This window comes from Branchiostoma belcheri, unplaced genomic scaffold, assembly GCF_001625305.1.
Source record: "Branchiostoma belcheri isolate BF01 breed outbred unplaced genomic scaffold, Haploidv18h27 scaffold36, whole genome shotgun sequence".
Classification (NCBI taxonomy): domain Eukaryota; kingdom Metazoa; phylum Chordata; class Leptocardii; order Amphioxiformes; family Branchiostomatidae; genus Branchiostoma; species Branchiostoma belcheri.
The window spans coordinates 2,368,975-2,392,003 of NW_017803976.1; the positions used below are offsets into that span (position 1 = coordinate 2,368,975).

The 23,029-nt window shown below is 40.7% G+C and overlaps 1 protein-coding gene across 1 annotated transcript in view; it reads right to left on the reverse strand.

Moving 5' to 3' along the window:
• Positions 1–23,029, reverse strand: part of LOC109476051 (HEAT repeat-containing protein 1-like) — an 80,970-nt gene that overhangs the window by 28,035 nt on the left and 29,906 nt on the right. Inside the window, exons 9-25 of the mRNA XM_019776881.1 lie at positions 22,221–22,350; positions 20,370–20,724; positions 19,696–19,791; positions 17,999–18,269; positions 16,898–17,019; positions 15,924–16,130; positions 15,274–15,463; positions 14,203–14,360; positions 13,068–13,245; positions 10,965–11,143; positions 8,864–9,070; positions 8,006–8,239; positions 6,318–6,449; positions 6,091–6,185; positions 4,528–4,677; positions 3,260–3,372; positions 2,750–2,871 (exon numbers count right to left, since the gene is read on the reverse strand). Coding sequence (XP_019632440.1) covers positions 2,750–2,871; positions 3,260–3,372; positions 4,528–4,677; positions 6,091–6,185; positions 6,318–6,449; positions 8,006–8,239; positions 8,864–9,070; positions 10,965–11,143; positions 13,068–13,245; positions 14,203–14,360; positions 15,274–15,463; positions 15,924–16,130; positions 16,898–17,019; positions 17,999–18,269; positions 19,696–19,791; positions 20,370–20,724; positions 22,221–22,350 — 2,939 coding nt within the window. The remainder of the gene's footprint in view (positions 1–2,749; positions 2,872–3,259; positions 3,373–4,527; positions 4,678–6,090; positions 6,186–6,317; positions 6,450–8,005; positions 8,240–8,863; positions 9,071–10,964; positions 11,144–13,067; positions 13,246–14,202; positions 14,361–15,273; positions 15,464–15,923; positions 16,131–16,897; positions 17,020–17,998; positions 18,270–19,695; positions 19,792–20,369; positions 20,725–22,220; positions 22,351–23,029) is intronic.

Genomic DNA, 23,029 nt, shown 5'->3' on the forward strand with positions numbered 1-23,029 from the left:
ATGGGAGCTGGAGATGGGAGGGTGAAGGCTGGAGAGGGGAGGGTAGCCCTTGTCAGGTGAGCTGCCTCAGGCATGCAGGCTAATCTTGGAGACATTTCTTTGACCTGGAAATAATAATGACCATAATGATATTTTCTGTTGCTATCAGGAATCCTGAAGCCCACAAAACCAGATCTACAAGTGCCTTTTGCATCCACTCAAAGGAAAGGTGTGGAAGAAGTTTCCTGGACCAGATTGCTATGATCAGCCATCATACTGTTTCGGTCTACATTCTGAGCAATACATGTTATGTTTATGGGTAGTTTATTCATATTAGATGTAACAAAGCATACCACCTTTATTAAGGTTCAACATCATGGAATGGATCAAATTTTCTATGGACTGAGGTGTTAAGTTTAAGAGTTCCTACTTGAATTCATGGAGCTCACTTGAAAGTTTTTGCAAGGATTATAATAATATAGAAGGTGATATTCAGTTGTTGTTTAATTTAACATAAACAAGGTGTCAAAGATGAGAAGAACCAAGGTATAAAGTTGTTCTGGTATAAATAATCATTGTCATTAATTGAGATGGATATGAAGACAAGAAATAAAAAAAAGACACATAGACACACAACACAAGTGTTTCCTATCTGTTTGAATGAATGAGCTGTTTACATTATGTTTTACATAGCTTACCCTTCTTCTCCTTTGGGGAGGGGCATACTCTGGGTGGTCGCAGAAGGTTCTTGTGGCATCTACAGTGTTGCTGCACGCCGTACAAATTGATGTACCGTTAGTTACATCAGCCATGTCCCGGAAAACTCGCAGCAGTCGTGCAGGACATGGGATAAGTGTATCGGAATGGCTGCCCGTGGGTGGTATAGGGCAGCAACACTGGGGGTGCGCTTCGCCTCATCGTAATGCAGTCGGCATAACCGGCTGCCGCAGGGCAGACCAAGCCTCTTGCATGTCGGCACGTCGATTTCTATCACTTTATCATGTCGACACCCCCCCTGATAACCGTGTCCTTCCCCGCATAAAGCAGAGTCGCTCCATGTCTCAGCTCGGGACCGGACTTCCGGGTTTCTGAATTTGCCGCCCCGCGAAAGGGCAGTTGGGAGAGTTACGGGGTCAATCAAATAACCGCTGGGGTTTTCCCTTCTCCGTGGCCCAGTACTCATATACAACCATGTATTTTACAATTATCCATGTAGACAAATAGATAATGAATGTAATCTGACATGAAAGTTCTGAGGAAATGTTTTATTGATTAATAACTAAGGCAAAGAACTGAATTCATTCGGCCGCGTCGCCTGGTAACTGCACCTTTAAGTAAAAAAACCCTTGACCGCATGACCTCTCTACATCAGCTGAGCGTAAAACTACCTGATGACCCACACAATTCACAGTTTATCAGTTCGTTCTCTAGTTATTGCACGTTTCAGGTACTTCCATGGCTGCGTTTGGTGGAAAACAAATTGTCGTGTACGTGTGCCACGCTGCATGTGCGAAAGGTGATGTTCGATTCTGAAAACATGGTATCACGCTTACCGTTGCGTATTTGGACAGCGTTGCAACAAAATTACGAGCGTTGCAAAAGATATTTTACGGACACAGGTGCTCGGAAACTGTTACACAGGGATTTATCCTTATATACGCGCATACGTCCTTAAATACGCTACGTTAGGAGGGTGTGGTATTTTTTTGGTGTAGATTCTTAAAAGAGGGTGGATTTTTCCATGACCTGGATCAACGAATTTATATGCTTTATTGTCAAGTAACACCATATTATTTCGGTCCTTTTCAACCAGGACCATGCACCAGGCAAGTTTGGATGATGCAATGGAGCTGGCCTGATATTGCAATAACGGCGTAAATGTGCTTTACCTGCTACTGCCGGGGCGCCCCGGGGCTCAGAACGGCACTGGGCATTCTGTAGTGCGCCTGCGCGAACTTAATGTTCGAATTTCAAGCGTTCTATTCAGGCGTGGCAGAGGTTGGGTTTGGTGGGAAAAAAAATTCAGTGCAAAAGAGAAACCCTAATAAAAAAGCCTAAAAACACGCTAAAAATACCCCCAAAAACCCAAACCTCTGCTTGGAGAGTACTACCACCAGGACATTGAAAACCCCAGACCTAGAGGAAGACCCCCCAAAAGATGGCAGGACCAAATTTAGTTATTATAATCATTATGATGCTGGATGGTCCCTCTAGTTTGCAGAACAAAAAGCTAAGAACCGTGCTGTCTGGAGGGGAAAAAATAAGAGAAGCAAGGGGCCAGTTCTGGCCTAAGTATTTAGGCACCAGCTAACACATACTGATCATGAGTTACTACATTTTGAGAGTTTGGAACTGTCACAGATTTTTCATTATGTGGTTGGCAGGCCTCGAAATAATTTTTTTTTCCTGTTGTCCCAGCACTGTCCCAAAAATAAATTTCAATTGTCCCCAAGTGAGGATGAACTGTCCCAACCTGTTTTTCAGGAAGTGAACTTGAAGTTAGTTTTTTTTGCTTACGTTCAGACTTTCAGGCGCGCTATAATTGCAGAGTAAATGGCAAAGAAGGGTGACATTCTGATGTTGATTATTTTTCTATTGTCCCAAAAATGTCCGAAATTGTCTTTTTAGTTGTCCCAGCTAAAATTTTTGTGGTCAGTGGCCATCGGGACACCGTTAATTTCAAGCCATAGGTTGGGATCACTATGTGGTTGTGATTCAAAGTAGACTCGGTATCATTTTTACCCTGCAGAGGTTTGATGGTCATACTTACAGGGAAGAGGCCAGCAGCTGTCCCCAGTAACAGCAGTGCCTGGTTATGTGTCTGTGGGCTGTCAGACAGCTGGATACACTGGACAATCAGCTCTGCATTAAACTGTTCCTCTGGAAGTACATCTACATGGAACAAACATCAGTTAAACTTAAAATTAATTCTTACTCAAATACAATCATATATGGTCAGACAGGAGTCTAAATCCCTCCTACCATAAAATTGCAACATTATGTAACCCAACACCAGTTACCATGGTGAGAGACATCAACAAATCAGGCCATTGGCCAGGTCAGAGGTCAGTGTTTGGAACGGAAGAAGAAGAGGAAACATAGCAAAAACAATATGTTTTCCTTCGGTAAACATCAAATAAAGTTCACCCTGCTAGGCATGGTACATGTAGCTTATGGCTACACCCATCTCCGTTTCTGTAGCCCTTGAACTGCATTAAATTATGCAATCAACTGTTAACTTTTAACCAAACTGTTAACTGTTAAAAGAAAATTCAATAACCTGGAGGCAGAGGATTATTGTCAGGTGAGAGACGCTCGCAGGTGTTGAGTAGACAGGTGAGAACCAGCTGTTTCAGGTACTCCACAGGTGTCTGCTCTTCCTCCTCTAAACACCTGAGTCAAAAACATTTGGCAGGTTTGCCAAGTATTAAAACACAAATTTCTTCTATAAGGCCACACCAATTTAATTTGTTGGTTCTCGGATTCGCCTCTTCGTTTTTTTCTGATTTGCAAAAAAAAATAAAATTTGATTCTGGTCCTGAATGAACTGAAAAATGTTCATGTTTTGCCCCCAACAGTTGAGGAAAGTCCTTTTCTTCCTAGTTGTTACAGTTTTCCCATCTATCATTGCAGTGGTTTGATTAAAAGTTCAAAATTCAATGTTTAAATTTTAACCCACTCACACTTTGTGTTGACTTCATGGCTCATTCCATAGCATTTAAGCCTATAATAGGATGCCTAGACCTGTTTTTATTTTTATTTTTTTTCGCCCTGTCGCTTCATATTTTTTCTGAAAAAATCCGAAAACCAACAAATTAAATTGGTGTGGCCTAACTAATTACTACTAGTAGAGACTTTTTCAGTGAATGCACAATCATTCATTTTCATTTCCTTTCAAAACTGTCACAAATATTTCCCACCCCTTCTAACAAACCAGTACCAAGTTGCTCCAAAAGTTATCATTGGGCCTAGGAAAAAAATGTTACGTTACCTGTTTCCCAGCCGACCCTGAAAAAAATGCTGACCCTAAGCTTTTTTTGAGGCGGACCCTTGCAAGAGACATGAATTTTTTGAGCTGATTGACCTTTTCTAGCTCCATGATCTGTGATCATGTAATGAAACATTGCAAAATCGGTTTTCCAACATTGACATTGAAAATATAGGTGTCCTCATGCAAGTTTTACTTTGTTAAACTATATTGTACAGATTCGAGTTTGATCACCAGAGATTACCAAAGTCTAATAAAAAAAGAAACAAAAAAAAACCCTACCTACTGACCCTAATTTTTTTAGGACTGAAACAGGAAACACAACATTTTTTTCCTAGGCCTTACAGGAACATCCCATATAAGTAACAGTCAGTCCCTACACATACAGTACAGACAGCATTTAACTTATCATTTGAAGTCTTCTAAAACTTGGGCCAAACTAGTTTAAAAGCTGTGCAAAAGTCGTGCAAAACTAGTATAAAAGTTGTGTAAAAGTCGTTTAAAACTCGTGCAATTCTCGTTTAGATTTGGATAATGGATCAGCCCCAATGACTACGAACCTTGCCAGAATTGCGAACAGAGGTGGCACGATAAGCTGCAGGCTCCGCACTTTCTTCTTGTTCTGCAGCATTTCCAGGATGACCGTCACACGCCGCCACGGCTCGCTGTCCGTTGCTGACCGCTGCGTTACCTTGGCCTGCAGAGTGGCTCTGCGAGGGCACAGATTTCATGCACTTGTCAATGTAAATAAACTGGACACTCCCATCTGTAGAACATCTTGTCACAAAACTCTGCAATACCTGACAAACTTGCTGAACAAACACTTGAATCTTATATACATGTTTTCTGGGAGTGTGTTCATGTCGTCCATTTTTGGTTAGAAATAGAAAAATGGTTAACCCAAGAAGTTGGTCTAAATTTAGAATTAACTCCGTTTGTGATTATTTTTGGTGACTTATCTGTAAATGCGTCCTCTTGAAAGAATTTAATTATTTTACTGGGTAATGTCTTTATCTTTCGCTCTAGGCGATATAAAAGTCTACATTTTCAGTCCTTTAAAAAATTAGTGTCCTTTTACCAAAAGACAGAGTTTCTTATTGCATCTCGGAGAGGGAAGCTGGAGAAGCATCGGGGTAAGTGGGGAACTTTATGTTCAGATTAATTATTCATTTTTGCTGTGTTATGCATATTTAAGTTGTTTTGCCACATTTTACATAAGTTATTCTTGCCATCTTGGTTCTTACTTTTAGTCAACCATGACTGAACGTGTCTTTGGTTTTTATGTAGTTTATTGTTACCCATGTTCTCTTTGTATCTGAATTGTTTCATATTTCTTGAATAAATTTCTTGGAAAAAAAAAATAAAAAAAAAAAACACTTGAACTGACAATCTGTATACTGACGTGGCCTCATGAATTGTATTATATTTAGAAGACTATACAAGTTTTATCACATTTATATTTATTGATTGTAAACCTAATTTGATTGATTGTCTATTTTCAACTCCTTAGCGTTTTAAACCTATTTCATTGTAAATGCCTGCCGATTCGGACTTATCGTCTGCAAGATTGTGTGTGAATAAAGTTTCAAAATTTCACAGTTTCAAGTAAACCCTAAAAAAGTTGGTTAAATCACTCAAAGGAATAAAGAACATGAAAAACTCTTTCCATTACAAATAGCAACTGTCAGAGACATCTTAATTTAGCAAAGGAACTTCCCTGTACAGAAAACAAAATCCTTTAGGCCACACCAATTTAATTTCTTGGTTAACGGATTCGCTGCTTCATTTCTTTCTGATTTGCAAATAAAAATAAAAATCCAGAATCAACTGCAAAATGCTCATATTTTGCCCTGAACAGTTGAAAACAGTCCCTTTCATCCTTGTTGTTACAGTTATTTCATCTTTCAATGCAATGGTATCATTAGAAGTTCCAAATTCATTGTTTAAATTTTGAACCAGCCTGGTGTGTTGACTTCATGGCTCCTATCGTACCATTTTGGGTCATAATAGGATGCCTAGGCCTGTTGTTATTTTTATTTTTTTACGCCCGCCCGCTCCATTATTTTTCTAGAAAAGTCCGTTAACCAAGAAATTAAATTGGTGTGGCCTTAACTTAAAGTTACCTTCTCATCTTCTTGGCCCCTCTGACTGAGGTTGAAGGAGCAGACTGGGTGAACTTCTTCAGCTCGATGGCAACTTCTTCAGCCTGGAGAGAAATCTAAGGAGGACAAGAAAAAAGTCATACAGTAGTTACAAAAATACTATTTTTGTATTTTTCTCTCTTGTTACAACTTTATTTCACTTTGTTTGGGATTATGCAAGAAAAAGTTTTTTTATGGGGAATGCTTACCACTTTGAGGACATGGCTGATCTCCTTGGCAATCTGAGGGTTGGGGGCAATGACCTGTAGGTCAAACAGTGTAGACAGCAGCGCCTGTCTCACAGCAGGGGAGGGCAGCGAGGAAAAGAACTCTTTTGTGATCTGAAACAAAAAAAAAAAAAAACAGCAATCACTTATGTGCACCATCCACCACAAAAAGGCTGTACTTTGTGCTGAACACCTTTGAACTGTCCTTAGTGCTGAACACCATCCACTAACAGGCCTGTCCTTGGTGGCGAAGACCAGCCACAAACAGGCCTGTCCTTGGTGCTGAACACCATCCACAAACAGGCCTGTCCTTGGTGGTGAAGACCAGCCACAAACAGGCCTGTCGTTGGTGGTGAAGACCAGCCACAAACAGGCCTGTCCTTGGTGTTGAACACCATCCACAAACAGGGCTGTCCTTGGTGGTGAAGACCATCCACAAACAGGCCTGTCCTTGGTGCTGAACACCATCCACAAACAGGCCTGTCCTTGATGCTGAACACCATCCACAAACAGACCTGTCCTTGGTGCTGAACACCATCCACAAACAGGCCTGTCATCAGCAAACAGGCCTGTCCTTGGTGCTGAATACCATCCACAAACAGGCCTGTCCTTGGTGCTGAACACCATCCACAAACAGACCTGTCCTTGATGCTGAACACCATCCACAAACAGACCTGTCCTTGGTGCTGAACACCATCCACAAACATGCCTGTCCTTGGTGCTTAACACCATCCACAAACATGCCTGTCCTTGATGCTGAACACCACCAACTAACAGGCCTGTCCTTGGTGCTGAACACCACCCACTAACAGGCCTGCCCTTGGTGGTGAACACCAGCCACAAACAGGCCTGACCTTGGTGGTGAACACCATCCACAAACAGACCTGTCCTTGATGCTGAACACCATCCACAAACAGGCCTGTCCTTGGCGCTGAACATCATCCACAAACAGGCCTGTCCTTGGTGCTGAACACCATCCACAAACAGACCTGTCCTTGGTGTTGAACACCATCCACAAACAGGCCTGTCCTTGGTGGTGAAGACAAGCCACAAACATGCCTGTCCTTGGTGCTGAACACCATCCACAAACAGGCCTGTCCTTGGCGCTGAACACCAGCCACAAACAGACCTGTCCTTGGTGGTGAAGACAAGCCACAAACAGGCCTGTCCTTGGTGCTGAACACCATCAACAAACAGGCCTGTCCTTGGTGCTGAACGCCATCCAAAAACAGGCCTGTCCTTGGTGGTGAACACCATCCACAAACAGGCCTGTCCTTGGTGCTGAACGCCATCCAAAAACAGGCCTGTCCTTGGTGCTGAACACCATCCACAAACAGGCCTGTCCTTGGTGCTGAACACCATCCACAAACAGACCTGTCCTTGGTGCTGAATACCATCAACAAACAGGCCTGCCCTTGGTGCTGAACACCATCCACAAACAGGCCTGTCCTTGGTGCTGAACACCATCCACAAACAGGCCTGTCCTTGGTGCTGAACACTATCAACAAACAGGCCTGTCCTTGGTGGTGAACACCATCCACAAACAGGCCTGTCCTTGGCGCTGAACACCATCCACAAACAGGCCTGTCCTTGGTGCTGAACTTGGTGCTAAAAAAAAAGATTTACATCATTCAAAGTCTTAAAAAATCATCAACAGAGCAAAGACGAACCTGTCTGAGAGCCATGGTCTGTGGTGACTCCTGACCATCACATGGTTTACCACAGATCCCCATGGCCTTCTGGAACAGCTGCAGGGCCTGATGGGAAGGCTGCAGGAGGGGAGCTGTGGGGACCTGGTATCTCACCAGGATGTGATGTAAGATGGCGGCTTCTTCTGGTGTGAGACCATGTGGACACTTCTCCAGTAGGGCACCCAGCATGGGCAGCAGGGAACACAAAACTCCCTGGTGACAAGAAGAGTAATATCATTAATACATGTATCATTATGATGAGAGAAATAGTAAATATATCGTTACCATGGTAAGTTTATAACTCTTTTATGACATCCATGTTACAATAATTTCTTTAGCTTGAAGAGACTACAATGTAGTTGATATTGGCGATTATGGCATGTTTGGCTCAGGACCAAGAGGTCCTGGGTTCGAATCCTTCCCATGTCACCTCACTTCACTGGAAATGAGTACCTAGCTTCGGTTAAGGACGTCCCTTAGATAAGACCGTCACGTTAAATGGAGGTCCTGTGTTTGAGGAGAGCCACACCATACGCACGTTAAAGAACCCACCGCACTTATTAGAGAGTAGACTAAAAGAGTAGGGGACCTTTCCGATGTGAGTGGTTCAAACCTTACAATCTGGTCTTACGAAGCTTGTACTTACATGTACAAAACTGGTGTGTTATGCCTAGGTAGTTTACAGGTTATGCAAAACAAACAAAATTTTAATAAACAAATGAAAGTTTATAATTCCTTTCTGACATTCAAGTTACTATTTTTTTTTTTTCTATAAGCTTGAAAAGACTACACTACATTCATTTGTTGTTTAATATTGGTGACAAACAATCTCCTCACCTGACTGTTGACAAGTTGCAGGGCTTCCAGTAAACCAACTTTCATGTGAGGAGGGGTGTCCTCAGCAGTCACATGACCCAGCAGGCTGTCCAAGGTAGCCTGGAGCACTGCCTGCTTAGCTTCAGCCTTCTGCTTGTGTTTGCCTGGAGATGCTTTACTCACAGGCAGCTTGGGCTGTTCCAAGGGCTTAAAAAGGACATGGAGAGCCTGGAAAGAAATATTAGGTATTGGAAATGTCAGCTTTCATAGACATTGTAAAGCTTATGATTTAGGCCATGTTGATTTGATTATTAAATGGATGACATCCTCTGGGAACCGGAACCCCAAAACTGATGCGCGTGTGCGAATAAAAAAAGTTTGGCAAAAAAAAAAGGTTCCTTCATTATGAAATCTATGTGGTCATAAAGGTTGAACAAATGACTAAACAGTCACACAAATAATTAAAATACAGACTCTGACTTTATTTTCATTAGTTCAAATTTTTATTCTTTTCCTGAATTAATTTTGGCATTCTATGACATTAGTATCATTTTCCAATACCTTTTTTTTTAAACACACTACATACATTCACTCATTTTGTATGATTTACACTGTATGGTTCAATTTTTTTAGGGGGGAGGAGGATGAAACTTCATGCCCGTGTGGATGTCATCCATATATCAATCAAATCAACATGGCCTAATCTTACAACCTACAATCAACACAAACGGTTGTATGCACTGGGTAAGTACATTGTATAGTTCAACTAAGACTACACTGTTTATCGCTTAATAACATTGACAAATGTACATAGCACGTATGCTGCATGCTTTTATTTCTAATGCAGGTATTTGGTTGGGCCTTAGTATACTACTAGACTATAAGTATGTTCCAGTATAAACTGTACAAATGGTTGTACTAATAGTAAGTATAGTTTAACTAAGACTACACTGTTAACTGCTTAATAACATTGACAAATTTACACTGCTTTTATTTCTAGTGCAGGTATATGGTTGGGCCTTAGTATACTAGACTAAGTTTGTTTAGTAGCTAATATATTTTTATGTACGTGAACAGATTTAGACATGGATATTTCACATGTAACATCTGTGTCCATAATATCACCATAGTCCATAATATCGCCACCTTAAGAAAAAGTGTGCTTGAAGATATTTTTACTGCAACATACCCTAGGTATGTACATGTATACGTACATTTGAGGTGTGCAGGAGTGCATACCAAAAGTATGTTGAAGTAAAAATATCTTAAAGCACACTGTTTCTCAAGGTGGCGATATTATGAAAAGCTCTCCAACTCTCCATGAAAAACTCTCCAATACCATACCTGGTTCGCATATTGAACAATTCCTCCAAATAATGTGTATCATATTTCTAAGGTGGTTAGTCTGTCCTCTAGTCTCATTTACTTTGTATATTTTTGTGTTAGTACTCAATATATGTTTGTAATTCTTAGTTTTAATGTTAAAATTGTATCTGTTATTTTTAAGTATGTCAATGTATAATGATATGGATTTTATTGAGTAACTAGTAATTTTAGTGTGTTATGCCAGATATGTCAAAAATCAAAATTGTACAGCAAGACACAATTTAGCTGATGGCTACAAGGTTTTGTTTTTTTACAAATAAACCATTTGATTGATTGATTGATTGATTGATTATGGACCCTGGTTATGTTATGGACACGGATAGTGCTGCATACCTAAACCCAATTTTAGGTTCAGGTCCGGATTCAAGTCCAGAGGTTTAGGTTCAGTTCCGGACTTGTAAGTCCAGACCTAAACCCATGGCATATACAAAATTGCATGTTGGCAACCTCGCAATGTTGTCTGGGTAAAACTTTGGCCACATAACATGGAGGCCGGTACTTGACGATGCCTGATGGCAATGTTTTCTTCATTTTGCATCAAATATTTTACAATCTACGGTGGGTTTGAGAAGGTTTGGAAAGAAAAGGGATATGTAAAATGGTCTTTTATGGTAATAAGTCCGGACTCGCTTCTTGACTTTTAGGTTTTTTTGGACTCGAACCTAAACATTCTTACAAGTCCGGATCCAAGTCCAGTGAACCGGTATGCAGCACTAGACACGGATGTTAAACCTACCTGTTTCAGGTGGTTGTTGTCTGCTACCAGTTCTTCCCTGGCATGGACAAGTTTCTTCACCAGGACTTCTCCGTACATGGAACCGTCTGACTGTTTTAACAGTGCCTCCAACACTGCCACTGCTGCTTCCCTGACTGCAGGGACTCTATGCTGTAGTGTCACTAGGAGGGAGGGCAGCACTGGGGGAGGGGGGCATAATCACAGGTCATGTTTACACCAGCCAATGAGAGACTGTGTCCCACGTGTTAAAAAGGCGTTGAAAACGAATGACATTTTATAATAGATTGCCCAACCTATGATGAAAACCGACGAAAATTGTTACAACATATTACATGTAAGACCAATATAACACTACCCCATACAAAAACAGAGATATTCTATATGTTACTATCATGCCCTGTCAACATTTCCACTTATGTAGGCCAATTTGTACACAATTCAATGACAAAACGAGAAAATGTAATTCATTCCTGACACAATTTATTACTACATTGTATTAATAGAGTTAGATTAGTATAATTAGTGTCTCTCTTTTGTAATACATGTTTATGAAGCAGACCAGATTCCTATTACAGTTAGTAGAACTGTTAGATATTCTCAACACCACCATATGTGTATGCTAACACCACAAACTATGTATGTATCATTTTGCCATACGTTGTACCCGCTACATCTGTTGCGCAATAAAGTTCTTCTTCATCTGTTTATCGTGTTTTTGTTTTCTTTGCTTTACAGTTAGGCTAGTGACAGTGTTACTTCTAACAGAGAATATAATGTGGAACACAAATTTCCACAAGGTTGGGCAAGTAAATTTTTTGGATGCAAAGTACATGTACATGTATGGCCACTATGGTGTTTGGAGCAAAATTACTCATCATTTTGCCAATATTATATTATATTAAGTCAGAAAATCACAAACAGAAAGTCTCAAACCACCTTATTTTGATAAATAAAGCATGCAGCATTAACATCCGTGTCCATATCACCATAGTCCATGATATCGCCACCTTAAGAAACAGTGTGCTTTAAGATATTTTTACTGCAACATACTTTTGGTATGCACTCCTTCACACCTCAAATGTACATACCTAGGGTATGTTGTAGTAAAAATATCTTTAAGCACACTTTTTCTCAAGGTGGCAATATTATGGAATATGGTGATATTATGGACACAGAATAATATGTTATAAACTCTGAAAGAAAATAATTTTTAGTATTAAAAATGCATATAAAAATGTTATATAATATTTTGGGCAAATGAAAAATTGGTTTGGGGAAGTGGAAATATACTTGGCCAATACGGCAACTCGATTTTTGAAAACTTGTCCAACCCTGAAATGGAAATAAAAGAAGATATAATATTACATTGTGATGGAAAATGGTTACGGGGGCACACCCCAGTTTATTTGGCGTCTCGATTGGAAGCTGCACACCCTCAAATCTAGCGACCGTCTCTGGCGTGGAATAATTCGGAATGACTGTATATGGGACAAAAGGATATCTCTTCAGCTACAAGACCAGCTGAGTTTGGTTTCTTAAACCTTTTAAGTTTGGTAAAATCAACGGAAAAATCATTTTTTTCACTCCAAAATTAATACCCAAAATTGCGAATTTTTGCGTAGGATAATCCCATAGAAAAAAAATTTTCCGGCAGAAACGACTGATGCTGGCAGAAAGACCCAAGCCTTGACTATACCCGAGTAAATTATAAACAAAATTCTGGTACTGTAATTTTCTAAACAGTCCACGGCGCGAGGGGTTGCAAATGCACCCCTACGAAAGTGCAGAGCGAAATCTAGGTCAAACGGGCGGATTACACTTGGCGCGCAAGGATACCCGGAAGTAAGGTTCGGAGCCAAAAGAAATTTTCACCCCAAAAACACCATTTCTTACACTCTTCAGCCATGTTAATGTTTAATGATACTTCGTGGCAGTTTATAAGAAATGTCACCTCAAACTTGGACCCTCAAAACCCTTTTGTCACTTTTTTACAACGGACTATCACGGACCCCGGTCGCGCAAGAACTGGGGTGTGCACCGTTACTGGTAGGATTCCGGGCTTTTTTGGGGGTACCACCTAGAAAATTTAAAAGAATATCATACCACCAGACTCCTTGCCCATGAGTTTAGACGCTGCCTTGTCTCCAGAGCTGTTGATACACACAGCTGCCATGTGGAGCGCCCTGACCTGCACCAGGGCTCGGGTGTGGCTGTCGTCATGGTGACACACCCACAACATGGACAGGAACCTGAATAAGGAGGCTGTGTCTGGCAGGTGCACCTGGGAAGACAGGTTTTGTTTAGATAAACAACAACAATTTGGAAACAGCTTATTTGGTCGTGTGGCATAGCGGCAGCATGTTCGGCCTTGAACCGAGAGGTTCCGGGTTCGAATCCTACCCATGTCACCGATCTTGCGCCCTTGAGGAAGCCACTTTACACGACTTTCCTCACTTCACTCACTGGTAAATGAGTACCTAGCTTCGGTTAGGGACGTCCCTCGGATAGGACGTTAAATGGAGGTCCCGTGTTTGGAGAGAGCCACACCCCACACACGTTAAAGAACCCACCGCACTTATCGAAAATAGTAGGGGACCTTCCCGGTGTGAGTGCAGCTTGTACTTACATGTACATGTACATGTACAAAACTGGTGTGTTATGCCTAAAGGTGGTTTACTGGATATGCGAAACAAACAAACAAACAAAAAAAAACCAACAATTTGGAAACGACCCTACAACACTCTAGGAAAATGACTAGTGCTAGGTGCATACAATGTATGTATGTACAAGGCCTAGGAAAAAAAGTTGTACTTCCTGTATCCCAACTGACCCTAGAAAAAACTGCCGACCCTAGCCTTTTTGGGGTGGACCCCTGCAAGGGACATAAATTGATTGAGCTTATCAACCTTTTCTAGCTTCATGATCTGACACCTGAGTGAAGAAATGTTGTACAATTGGTTTTCAAACATTGATATTGGAAATATAAGTGTCCTCATGCAAGTTTTACTTTGTTAAACTGCATTGTATAAGTTGAATCACTAGAGATTGCAGAAATCTAATGAAAAAACAAGAAAAAAAAGATAATCCCTACCTACCGGCACTAATTTTTTCAGAACTGAAACAGAAAACACAACATTTTTTTCCTAGGACCAATGAAGTTTCTAGCAACACTAGAGTGTGAATTCAACAGTGTTATGTTACATTCTATGATCAAGTCTTAGGAAGTGTTAGAGGTCACCTTGAGGAAGTTCTGCATGAGCTGTCTAAAGTGCTGTACATGGTGGTCAGCTTTTGCCCCTGATGTGAAGGTCACTAGAAGGTCAAAGAGTTGTACCAGCAGGGACAGGTAGGACTTCTGGGAAGGGTCAGCTGTCTGCTGGCTCCACCACTGCTTAGCTGCAGACAGCATTTAATATAGGTTAGGGAAGCTGGTACAGCAACCTGGTGCTGGTACAGTAATCTGTCCTTGGTGCTGAACACCATCCACAAACAGACCTGTCCTTGGTGCTGAACACCATCCACAAACAGACCTGTCCTTGGTGCTGAACGCCATCCACAAACAGGCCTGTCCTTGGTGCTGAACACCATCCACAAACAGGCCTGTCCTTGGTGCTGAACACCATCCACAAACAGACATGTCTTTGGTGCTGAACACCATCAACAAACAGGCCTGTCCTTGGTGCTGAAACATGTTCATGTCCTAGGAGCTGAACACTATCCATACAAATGAAATAACACCTGTCCTTGGTGCTAAACACCATCTATATATTGTTAATTATGCATTAGAACAGTATTTGAACTACGTTTTCTGCATAAATGCTATTAAGGACCTATTACAACTGTTATTGCCACAACACATTACACCAGGCACAAGTTAGGCCATGTTGATTTGATTATGTGGATGACATCCTCCGGGAACCCCAAAACTGATGCGCGCGTGCGAATAAAAAAAAGTTTTGCAAAAAAAAAAAGTTGTTTTCATTATGAAATGTACGTGCTCATGAGGGTTGAACAAATGGCACAGAATATGGTTTGGCGAATAATCTAGTCTTCAAGTTCATTTCTTTACAGTTTCGTGTTTTTTCGTTTGATTTTGGCATTCTACGACATTGGTATGGTGTCTTTTTTGTAACTTACGGTATATTTTTGCTCATTTTGCAACTGTTTTGTACGATTTACAGTATGGTTGAAAACTTTCTTTTTTTTTGGAAACGGCCGAAAATTCATGCGCGCGCGGATGTCATCCATATAATTAAATCAACATGGCCTTAAGAAGACAGACCAATGGCATTCTAACATGACTACTCACAAGTCAAATCTGCTGGCACATGTAGGTTGACTATAATGTTGTTCAGTAGCCACAGAAGAACAGGCACAAACTGTGGACTGTCAGGTCCCAAGCCTTGATGACTCATCTTCTGGTAGTGAATTGTTAGGTTCTGTGGCATGATGGCAACCTTGGTGTGGAGAAATTTTAGGTTCTGCAGATCCTGTGCACCCTGCAAGGGGGAGTAATTTCATGGTGTCAAGTTGGAATTGTCTTTAAGACCTTGGCAGCAAAAGAGATGCTGAATTGTTGCCAGTACTAGTAAACACTGTGAGAACATATAACATTAAAGCAAGATTAAACTAGAAAGGTTAACATTTTCAAAGCAAATGCATAATGTTTACCCTTGCATATAGTCTGCTCTGTTAGTTAATTCTTACTACCCAAACACATTTACATATATAGTGACAGGAGTCTAAATCCCTCCTACTATAAAATTGCAACATAATGTAACCCAACACCAGTTACCATGGTGACAGAAAGTCTGGTTAAGGTCATTGACCAGGTCAGAGGTTAGTGTTTTAGAATGGAAGAAGAAGAAACAGAGCAAAAACAATGTTTTCCTTGGGTAAACATAGATATTTCCCTTCAGTTGAACTGCAGGAATTTTTCTGAAATATTTCTCACCCTACCTTAACCCTACGCAATGGCTTGCCGTCCTCTGAAGACCCCACTTGATGCAGCCTGTTGCAGACCAGATCCAGTGCCTGTTGACACAAGGCCCCCTGGTCGCCCGGGTCTAGCTGCCTGATCAAATTTGCCAGGATGAAGCTGACAACCATGGGAAGATTCCCACAAACCGCTGCTGGAGATGTTGCTGCCTCGTACAGCTTTTGTACCTAAGAACACAAATAGAGAAAAAAAATTGATAGTTGCAGATGAATAGACTGATCCTGAAGCCCCGCCCACCTCCGTCAAAACATAGAAATGCAAAGCCACTCTCTCATTGGTCGAACCGCTAATTAGCCCTTCTCTCATTGGTTGAACTTCTAATTGTGATGGACATTTGGGATCAGTCTATTTTTTTAAAACAAAGTGAAAATGCTAACAACTGCCCAATAAAGAGGTTTGTATATTTGCTTTCAAATTAGTAAATATCAGTCTTTAACAATTGATAATGATTGGACTGACACTCTAACATTTAGGTATTGACTGTCACCATAACATCCTCATAACAATTGAGAACAGGTATCAAAATGGCTACTTTAGTGTGCTAAGGCCTAAAGGCCCGCTTCATTTTTTTCTGATTTGCAAAAAAAAAAAATTCAGAATCAACTGCAAAATACTCATATTATGCCCTGAACAGTTGAAAACAGTCCTTTTCTTCCTAGTTGTTAAAGTTATTCCATCTTTCAATGCAATGGTAAGATCATTAAAAGTTCAAAATTTATTGTTTAAATTTTGAACCAGCCTGGTGTGTTCACTTCATGGTTCCTATCATACTTTTTTGGGCCATAATAATTTATTTTTTTTCGCCCGCCTGCTCCATTGTTTTTCTAGAAAAATCCGTTAACCAAGAAATTAAATTGGTGTGGCCTAAAGGTAATATAAAAAGAGACAATGGTGTGGCCTAAAGGTAATATAAAAAGAGACAATGGAAAAGCACCATGGACTGCCTCATGTCTGGTTCCATGGCTGCCAGGTTCCCTGAAAGATGACTGACTAGGCCCTGATTGGCTGTTGCCATGACAACATTGACATCACTACTTTGACTCAGATGGCTCCATGCTGGGGAAATAAGAAAGGTACATGTAGTTAGTACAAAGAAAAATGGGAGGAACATTTGCACTGATTTCCACAAAATATAGATTATATAGATTTACCGCCAAACTTGTCCGATTAAACACCTCCTAAACTTGACAAGCCAGCACCTGGCCATAACAACCACCTTATCCTGGTCCCAAAATTTCTGTTCCATAGGTGCATGCATTAGTCCGCCTGCCTAAGAATATTCTTCAATCAGTGACTGTTTTTGAAGGTAAAATCACATACCTCCAAATTTTCAGTGTCGACTGTACACCTTGATCACTGAGTGACCTAGTTTTGCGAGAACACGAGACTTGGTCGAGACTTGTGTAAATCTTCTGGCTTCCCTAGTCTCGTGTTCTCGCAAGACTAGGTCACTCCGTGATCAAGGTGTACAGTCAGCAGAGTTGGAGGAACGTGAATTTAGGCCACCCCGACTTAATTTTATGGATGACATCCCCGCGCGCATTGATTTTCGCCTGTTGTCCTCAAAAAAAAAAAAAAAGATCACCTCCACTGAGGCTCTGGCCTGGCTCTTAGCCTGGGTAGTCCATGGTAGTCAGCGACAAAACGGAGCCGAGCACCCAGGCTATCGAATTCGAAGCTCCACGACTCAAGACCTCAGTACATACGTACAGTACCGATTCATAAATGCCGCAAAAAGCCAGCAAGTGCCGGCTTGTCGTATACGTCGCTAAGTACTTCCGCAAATTCACAATACCAGCTTTGTATTCCTGTGGTTTAGTAGCATTTTTATTTTTGGCCAGAATTTTTTTTTATTCGCCCGCGCGCACTAGTTTGGGGGGGCTTCAGAGGATGTCATCCATAAAATTAAATCGGTGTGGCCAAGTAATACCTTCAAAAACAGTCACTGATTGAAGAATATTCTACTGTTAAGCCTACGTGACTGATAAAACTCTTCAATGAAAAGTTCTCAACCTACATGCACCATCATGTGTACCTTGCTGGGCCCCTTTGAGTAGCGGATGTTCCTGACACAAGTACGACCGCGCTAACATGGCGGCCGTGGTGACCTCCGCAGACTTGGCATCAGGGACGACCACGAACATGAGGGGTAAAACGGCGACCGCCACCTTGTCGTGAACGGTGGGGTTATCCCGTAGGAGAACCTCGCTGGTCAGGACGTCGGCCGCTGATTCGCTCACGTCGCTCCGGTGGAGTAATGGAATCAACGAGTCTTCAAGTCCTTCCTTTGGTAAGGTGGGCAGGTCCTGGAGACAAGGGTTAAATAGTCAAGCTTAACTACTAAAACTGTATAAAACAGAGACTGTTACAATTATACTATCTAGTATTAATAGTGGACTAGCCGTAGTAGTAGTAGACTAGTAGTACATGTAGTAGTAGTAGTGCTGTGTACTAGGTTGCTGGAACTAGTTCCGAACTTGTAAAAATGTTAAGGTTCAAATCGAAAAAAACCCTGAACGTACAAAAAAAAAATCATGTCACATTCCCCTTTTTGTTCTCAACCACCTGAAATCTTCAATAGTAAAATATTTTCACTGCAAAATAAAGAAAACACGTCGGCCTCCATAAATTATTGTTTTTTTTTTTTTTTAACCGAATTTCAACGTCATTTTTCCCCAACTGGGGGTTAGGCGTGCTTGCACCATTAGTACAAGTCTTTTTTTGAAGCAGGATTTTTACGGCTGGATGCTCTTCCTAACGCCAACCCAAACCCTAGTAGGGCCCAGTATCCCTCTAACTGAGGGCCACAGTTTTTCCCAGATGTATCCCGTAAACAACATATCTTGCTTCTAAACCCTGGTACATGTAGTGCAGTGCTTGCTACAAAATTTTGTGGTAAAGATGCCCCCTTTTCCATTGGGAAATTTTCACTGAGAAGTCCCTTCTGTATTTTTTATATGCCCTGCTGGGTTTAGGTTCAGACTTACATGTACAAGTCCTGATCTGAACCTAAACCTCTAGACTTGAATCCAGACCTGGACCTGAATGTGGGTTTAGATACATGTACACAGCACTAAGTAGCAGTACAGTATTATCCAGTACTTCTTGATTACTACTGCAGGGTGCCCTGAGGGGCTGAGGCAGTAGTTGGCTGGACTTCACACACTCTTCTAATAATAAATACAAGGTCTTTGATCATAACAGGTTACTGCAGTATATATCACACCCCATCCCCTCAGTATTAAACAATAAGGCCATGTTGATTTGATTATATGGATGACATCCGCGCGCGCATGAATTTTCGGCCGTTTCCAAAAAAAAAAAGGTTTTAACCATTCTGTAAATCGTACAAAACAGTTGTAAAATGAGCAAAAAATATACCGTAAGTTACAAAAAAATAAGTCAAAACTATACCAATGTCGTAGAATGCCAAAATCAAACAAAAAAAGAAGAAATTGTAAGGAAATGAACTTGAAGATTAGATTATTTGCCAAACCATATTCTGTCCCATTTGTTCAACCCTCATGACCACGTAGATTTCATAATGAAAACAACTTTTTTTTTTGCAAAACTTTTTTTTTATTCGCACGCGCGCATCAGTTTTGGGGCTCCCGGAGGATGTCATCTATATAATCAAATCAACATGGCCTAAGTATAGTTTAACTAAGACTACACTGTTTACTACTTAATAACATTGACAAATTTACACTGCTTAGAGTAAAGAGTAAATACCTTCAGAACATCTAGTGCTGCCATCACTACATCATCATCATCATCTCCAAGCCTCTGGATCAGAGCATCCTTCACAAACTGTAGATCAGCTTCTCCCTGTAACACAGTTGGATGACATTTGTTATCATCAAATGGGAATGCAGTTATTAGAATAACCGACCACTTTTTGGACCATACCATTATACAGGGGACAGGATACTAACAGTAATGTGAAAACTTGTAATACATTTTGTTTTTTCTACTATACAAATTACAATGCATTGTACTTTACTTTGAATAATCTATTTGAAAATACAATATGAAATTTGAACAAAAAAGAATTAACATAATGTTCGACACCCATATATGATTTGTTGCCATGCTGCATTTTGTTAAGTTGAAAGTATATTTGTAATACATTTTGTATATTGAAATGTATTCATAATGTATGTAATGTGTTAAAGCGTTTATGTGTTATATAGGAATTTGTGTCAAATACATTTGTAACTGTGTCAGTTGGATAGGCCATATCATAAAAAGTTAACACCCCACCTTATCCTCAGTGTATATTGGGAGATAATCCCTGGTCAGGTGCGATAATCACCTCATAAACCAAATTTCCTGGTTATCGCACCTGACCAGGGATTACCTTACCATATACACCTCGGGGCGGGGCATTAACCCTTTATCAATACCTGTTGCCTTTGCCAGGCCTTTGGTAGGTGTTTAACGGCATTTCTGCGTACAGTAGCATTTGGATGGTTAAGAGACAGCACCAGGGAAGTCTGTGCTTCAGGGACCAGCTGGTGTTTTAACCCTGCAAGTGACAGGCTAACAAACTCCTGCACATGCTCGGCATCATGGGAAACCTCAGACACCTCCTCTGCACTCTGACCCATGTGGATCTGCAGGATGGTGTCCATGGCAACAGGGTACCTCCTGTCAATCAGTTTGACAATAGGCCCCGCCCTCTCATTCAGAGACTGCACTGCTGATGGTGACTTCCCTGTCATCTGACTTCTAACTGTAAGGTAGTCCTGGAACAAGGTTCTGAAGAAAAGACATAAAACAAAACAAAAATTGATGAAATACTAATGAGCATTTCCCTTCAACTTTTAAAACCTGAACATGTATCTTTTCTAGCAACCCTCCGGATCCATAAGAATTTTGTTGTACCAATTTGCCGTGCACATTGCTTACATTCACTATTAAAATTAATGGCAAAATCTTAAAAAGGGAAATTTTGGGTCACACTAAGAGTTGTACTAGTTACTCTCAGAGGGCCTGCAGGGGGGGGGGGGTAGTGATTACGAATTACGCAAAATTTTCGTCGCCTATTACGAATTACGTTAAAGTCTCAGAGCTGATTACGACTTTACAATTTGCGGCTGATGTCCAATTACGAATTACGTTGATTTTTGCGGAGGCTGCCTACGAATTACGAAGTCTAAAACGGCCTGATTACGCCTTACGAAAAAGGGCTTGCAGGCCCTCCTCTCAGAGCATGTCGGCAGAATGTACTGCACCTGTGCGAAACCCGTAATGAATTATGCATAGCTCTCGGCAGAACGTCTCACATAAGGTCATATCCGTGCATATGTGGTTACCATCCCGTCTGTAGTTTATAAATGTTGTGTTGGGAAAGATATCCTCTGCAACAGACAAAATTCTGAAGCAACGTTGACGAAACATCCAAATAAAACCGTAAAATATCTGGGTTTTGCACAGGCGCAGTACCCTCTGCCGACGTGCTTACTCTCAGTATGAACAAGCCAGGACAAAAGGGTGCAAGGTACGTACTTCAATAGACTACCAGCAGAAGAAAGGCAGATTCCAACTTTAAAACACTTCAAGGCAGCTATTAAGATGACCTCTGACCTCCAATGATATTGAACGGAAATCGTTTAACTTGATGATGATTATGATTTGAAGTTATGTTTCTTGTAAATTCCCTTAGTTCGCATTATTCATTTATTTATGTATAACTTTCAGTTATACTGCTTTCATTTACATCTTTTGTTATGTACTTTGTATAATCTATTATTCTTTTACATATTGTATTTCCCCTGGGCCTCCTTGGAAATCAGCTATTGGCTGAAGGAGCTACCCAGGTGTCATTGAAGACTAAATAAGGCCACACCAATTTAATTTGTTGGTTCTCGGATTCGCCTCTTCGTTTTTTTCTGATTTGCAAAAAAAAAAATTTGATTCTGGTCCTGAATCAACTGAAAAATGCTCATGTTTTGCCCCCAACAGTTGAGGAAAGTCCTTTTCTTCCTAGTTGTTACAGTTTTCCCATCTATCATTGCAGTGGTTTGATTAAAAGTTCAAAATTCAATGTTTAAATTTTAACCCAGCCTTTTGTGTTGACTTAATGGCTCATTTTGTAGCATTTAAGCCTATAATAGGATGCCTAGACCTGTTTTTATTTTTATTTTTTTTTCGCCCTGTCGCTTCATATTTTTTCTGAAAAAATCCGACAACCAACAAATTAAATTGGTGTGGCCTAAATAAAAATGTTCTGTCATCTGTCTGTCAAGACTTACTTGGCTACTAGAGTTTGCAGTGATTCTGGCAGTTCCACATCTAACAGCAGGTTCTCCAGGAGACCACAGTAGCTGACAGGACCTGTGGTACCATCCTCACCCTCACTACTGGTACCTGTGGTGGTGGAGACTGGAGAATAGAGGTACTAATGAGTACAAAATCAGTGGTCGAAATACTTTCTTTCAGTGCTCTGCAATATTGCAGAAGAGTCAAAATTTTGTTCTGCAATTTGGAAATACTTTCTGCAAATACACAAGCCTCCATACTACAATCTTGCAGGTTTATAAGCATGAACTATTGATTGATATGCAAATTAGTGAAGACAACTTTTTGGAAGTCCAAAAAGAAACAAAAGATAGACAAGTCAAGACAAGGTTGATGCAAATTAGTGAAGAAGCTCCTGTTGTTTCAGAACAAGAGCTTATATATAATAAGTGTTGTCTGTCCTTGGGGCCAAGAGCGCCAAATCGCTAGTGCCAATTTTTCCTGCTGCAAAATTGCAGATTGTATAAATTTTTCTTCTGCAATCTTGAAAATCTATCTGCAGATTGCAGACTGCAGACAGGTATTTCGAACACTGAAAATGCAGGGTTAGATAGTATATAACATCTGTGTCCATAATATAACCAGGGTCCGTAATATCGCCACCTTGAGAAACAGTGTGCTTAAAAATATATTTTCACTGCAACATACTTTTGTACGCACTCCTTCACACATCAAATGTACATACCTAGGGTATGTTGCAGTAAAAATATCTTAAAGCACACTATTTCTCAAGGTGGCGATATTATGGACTCTGGTGATGTTA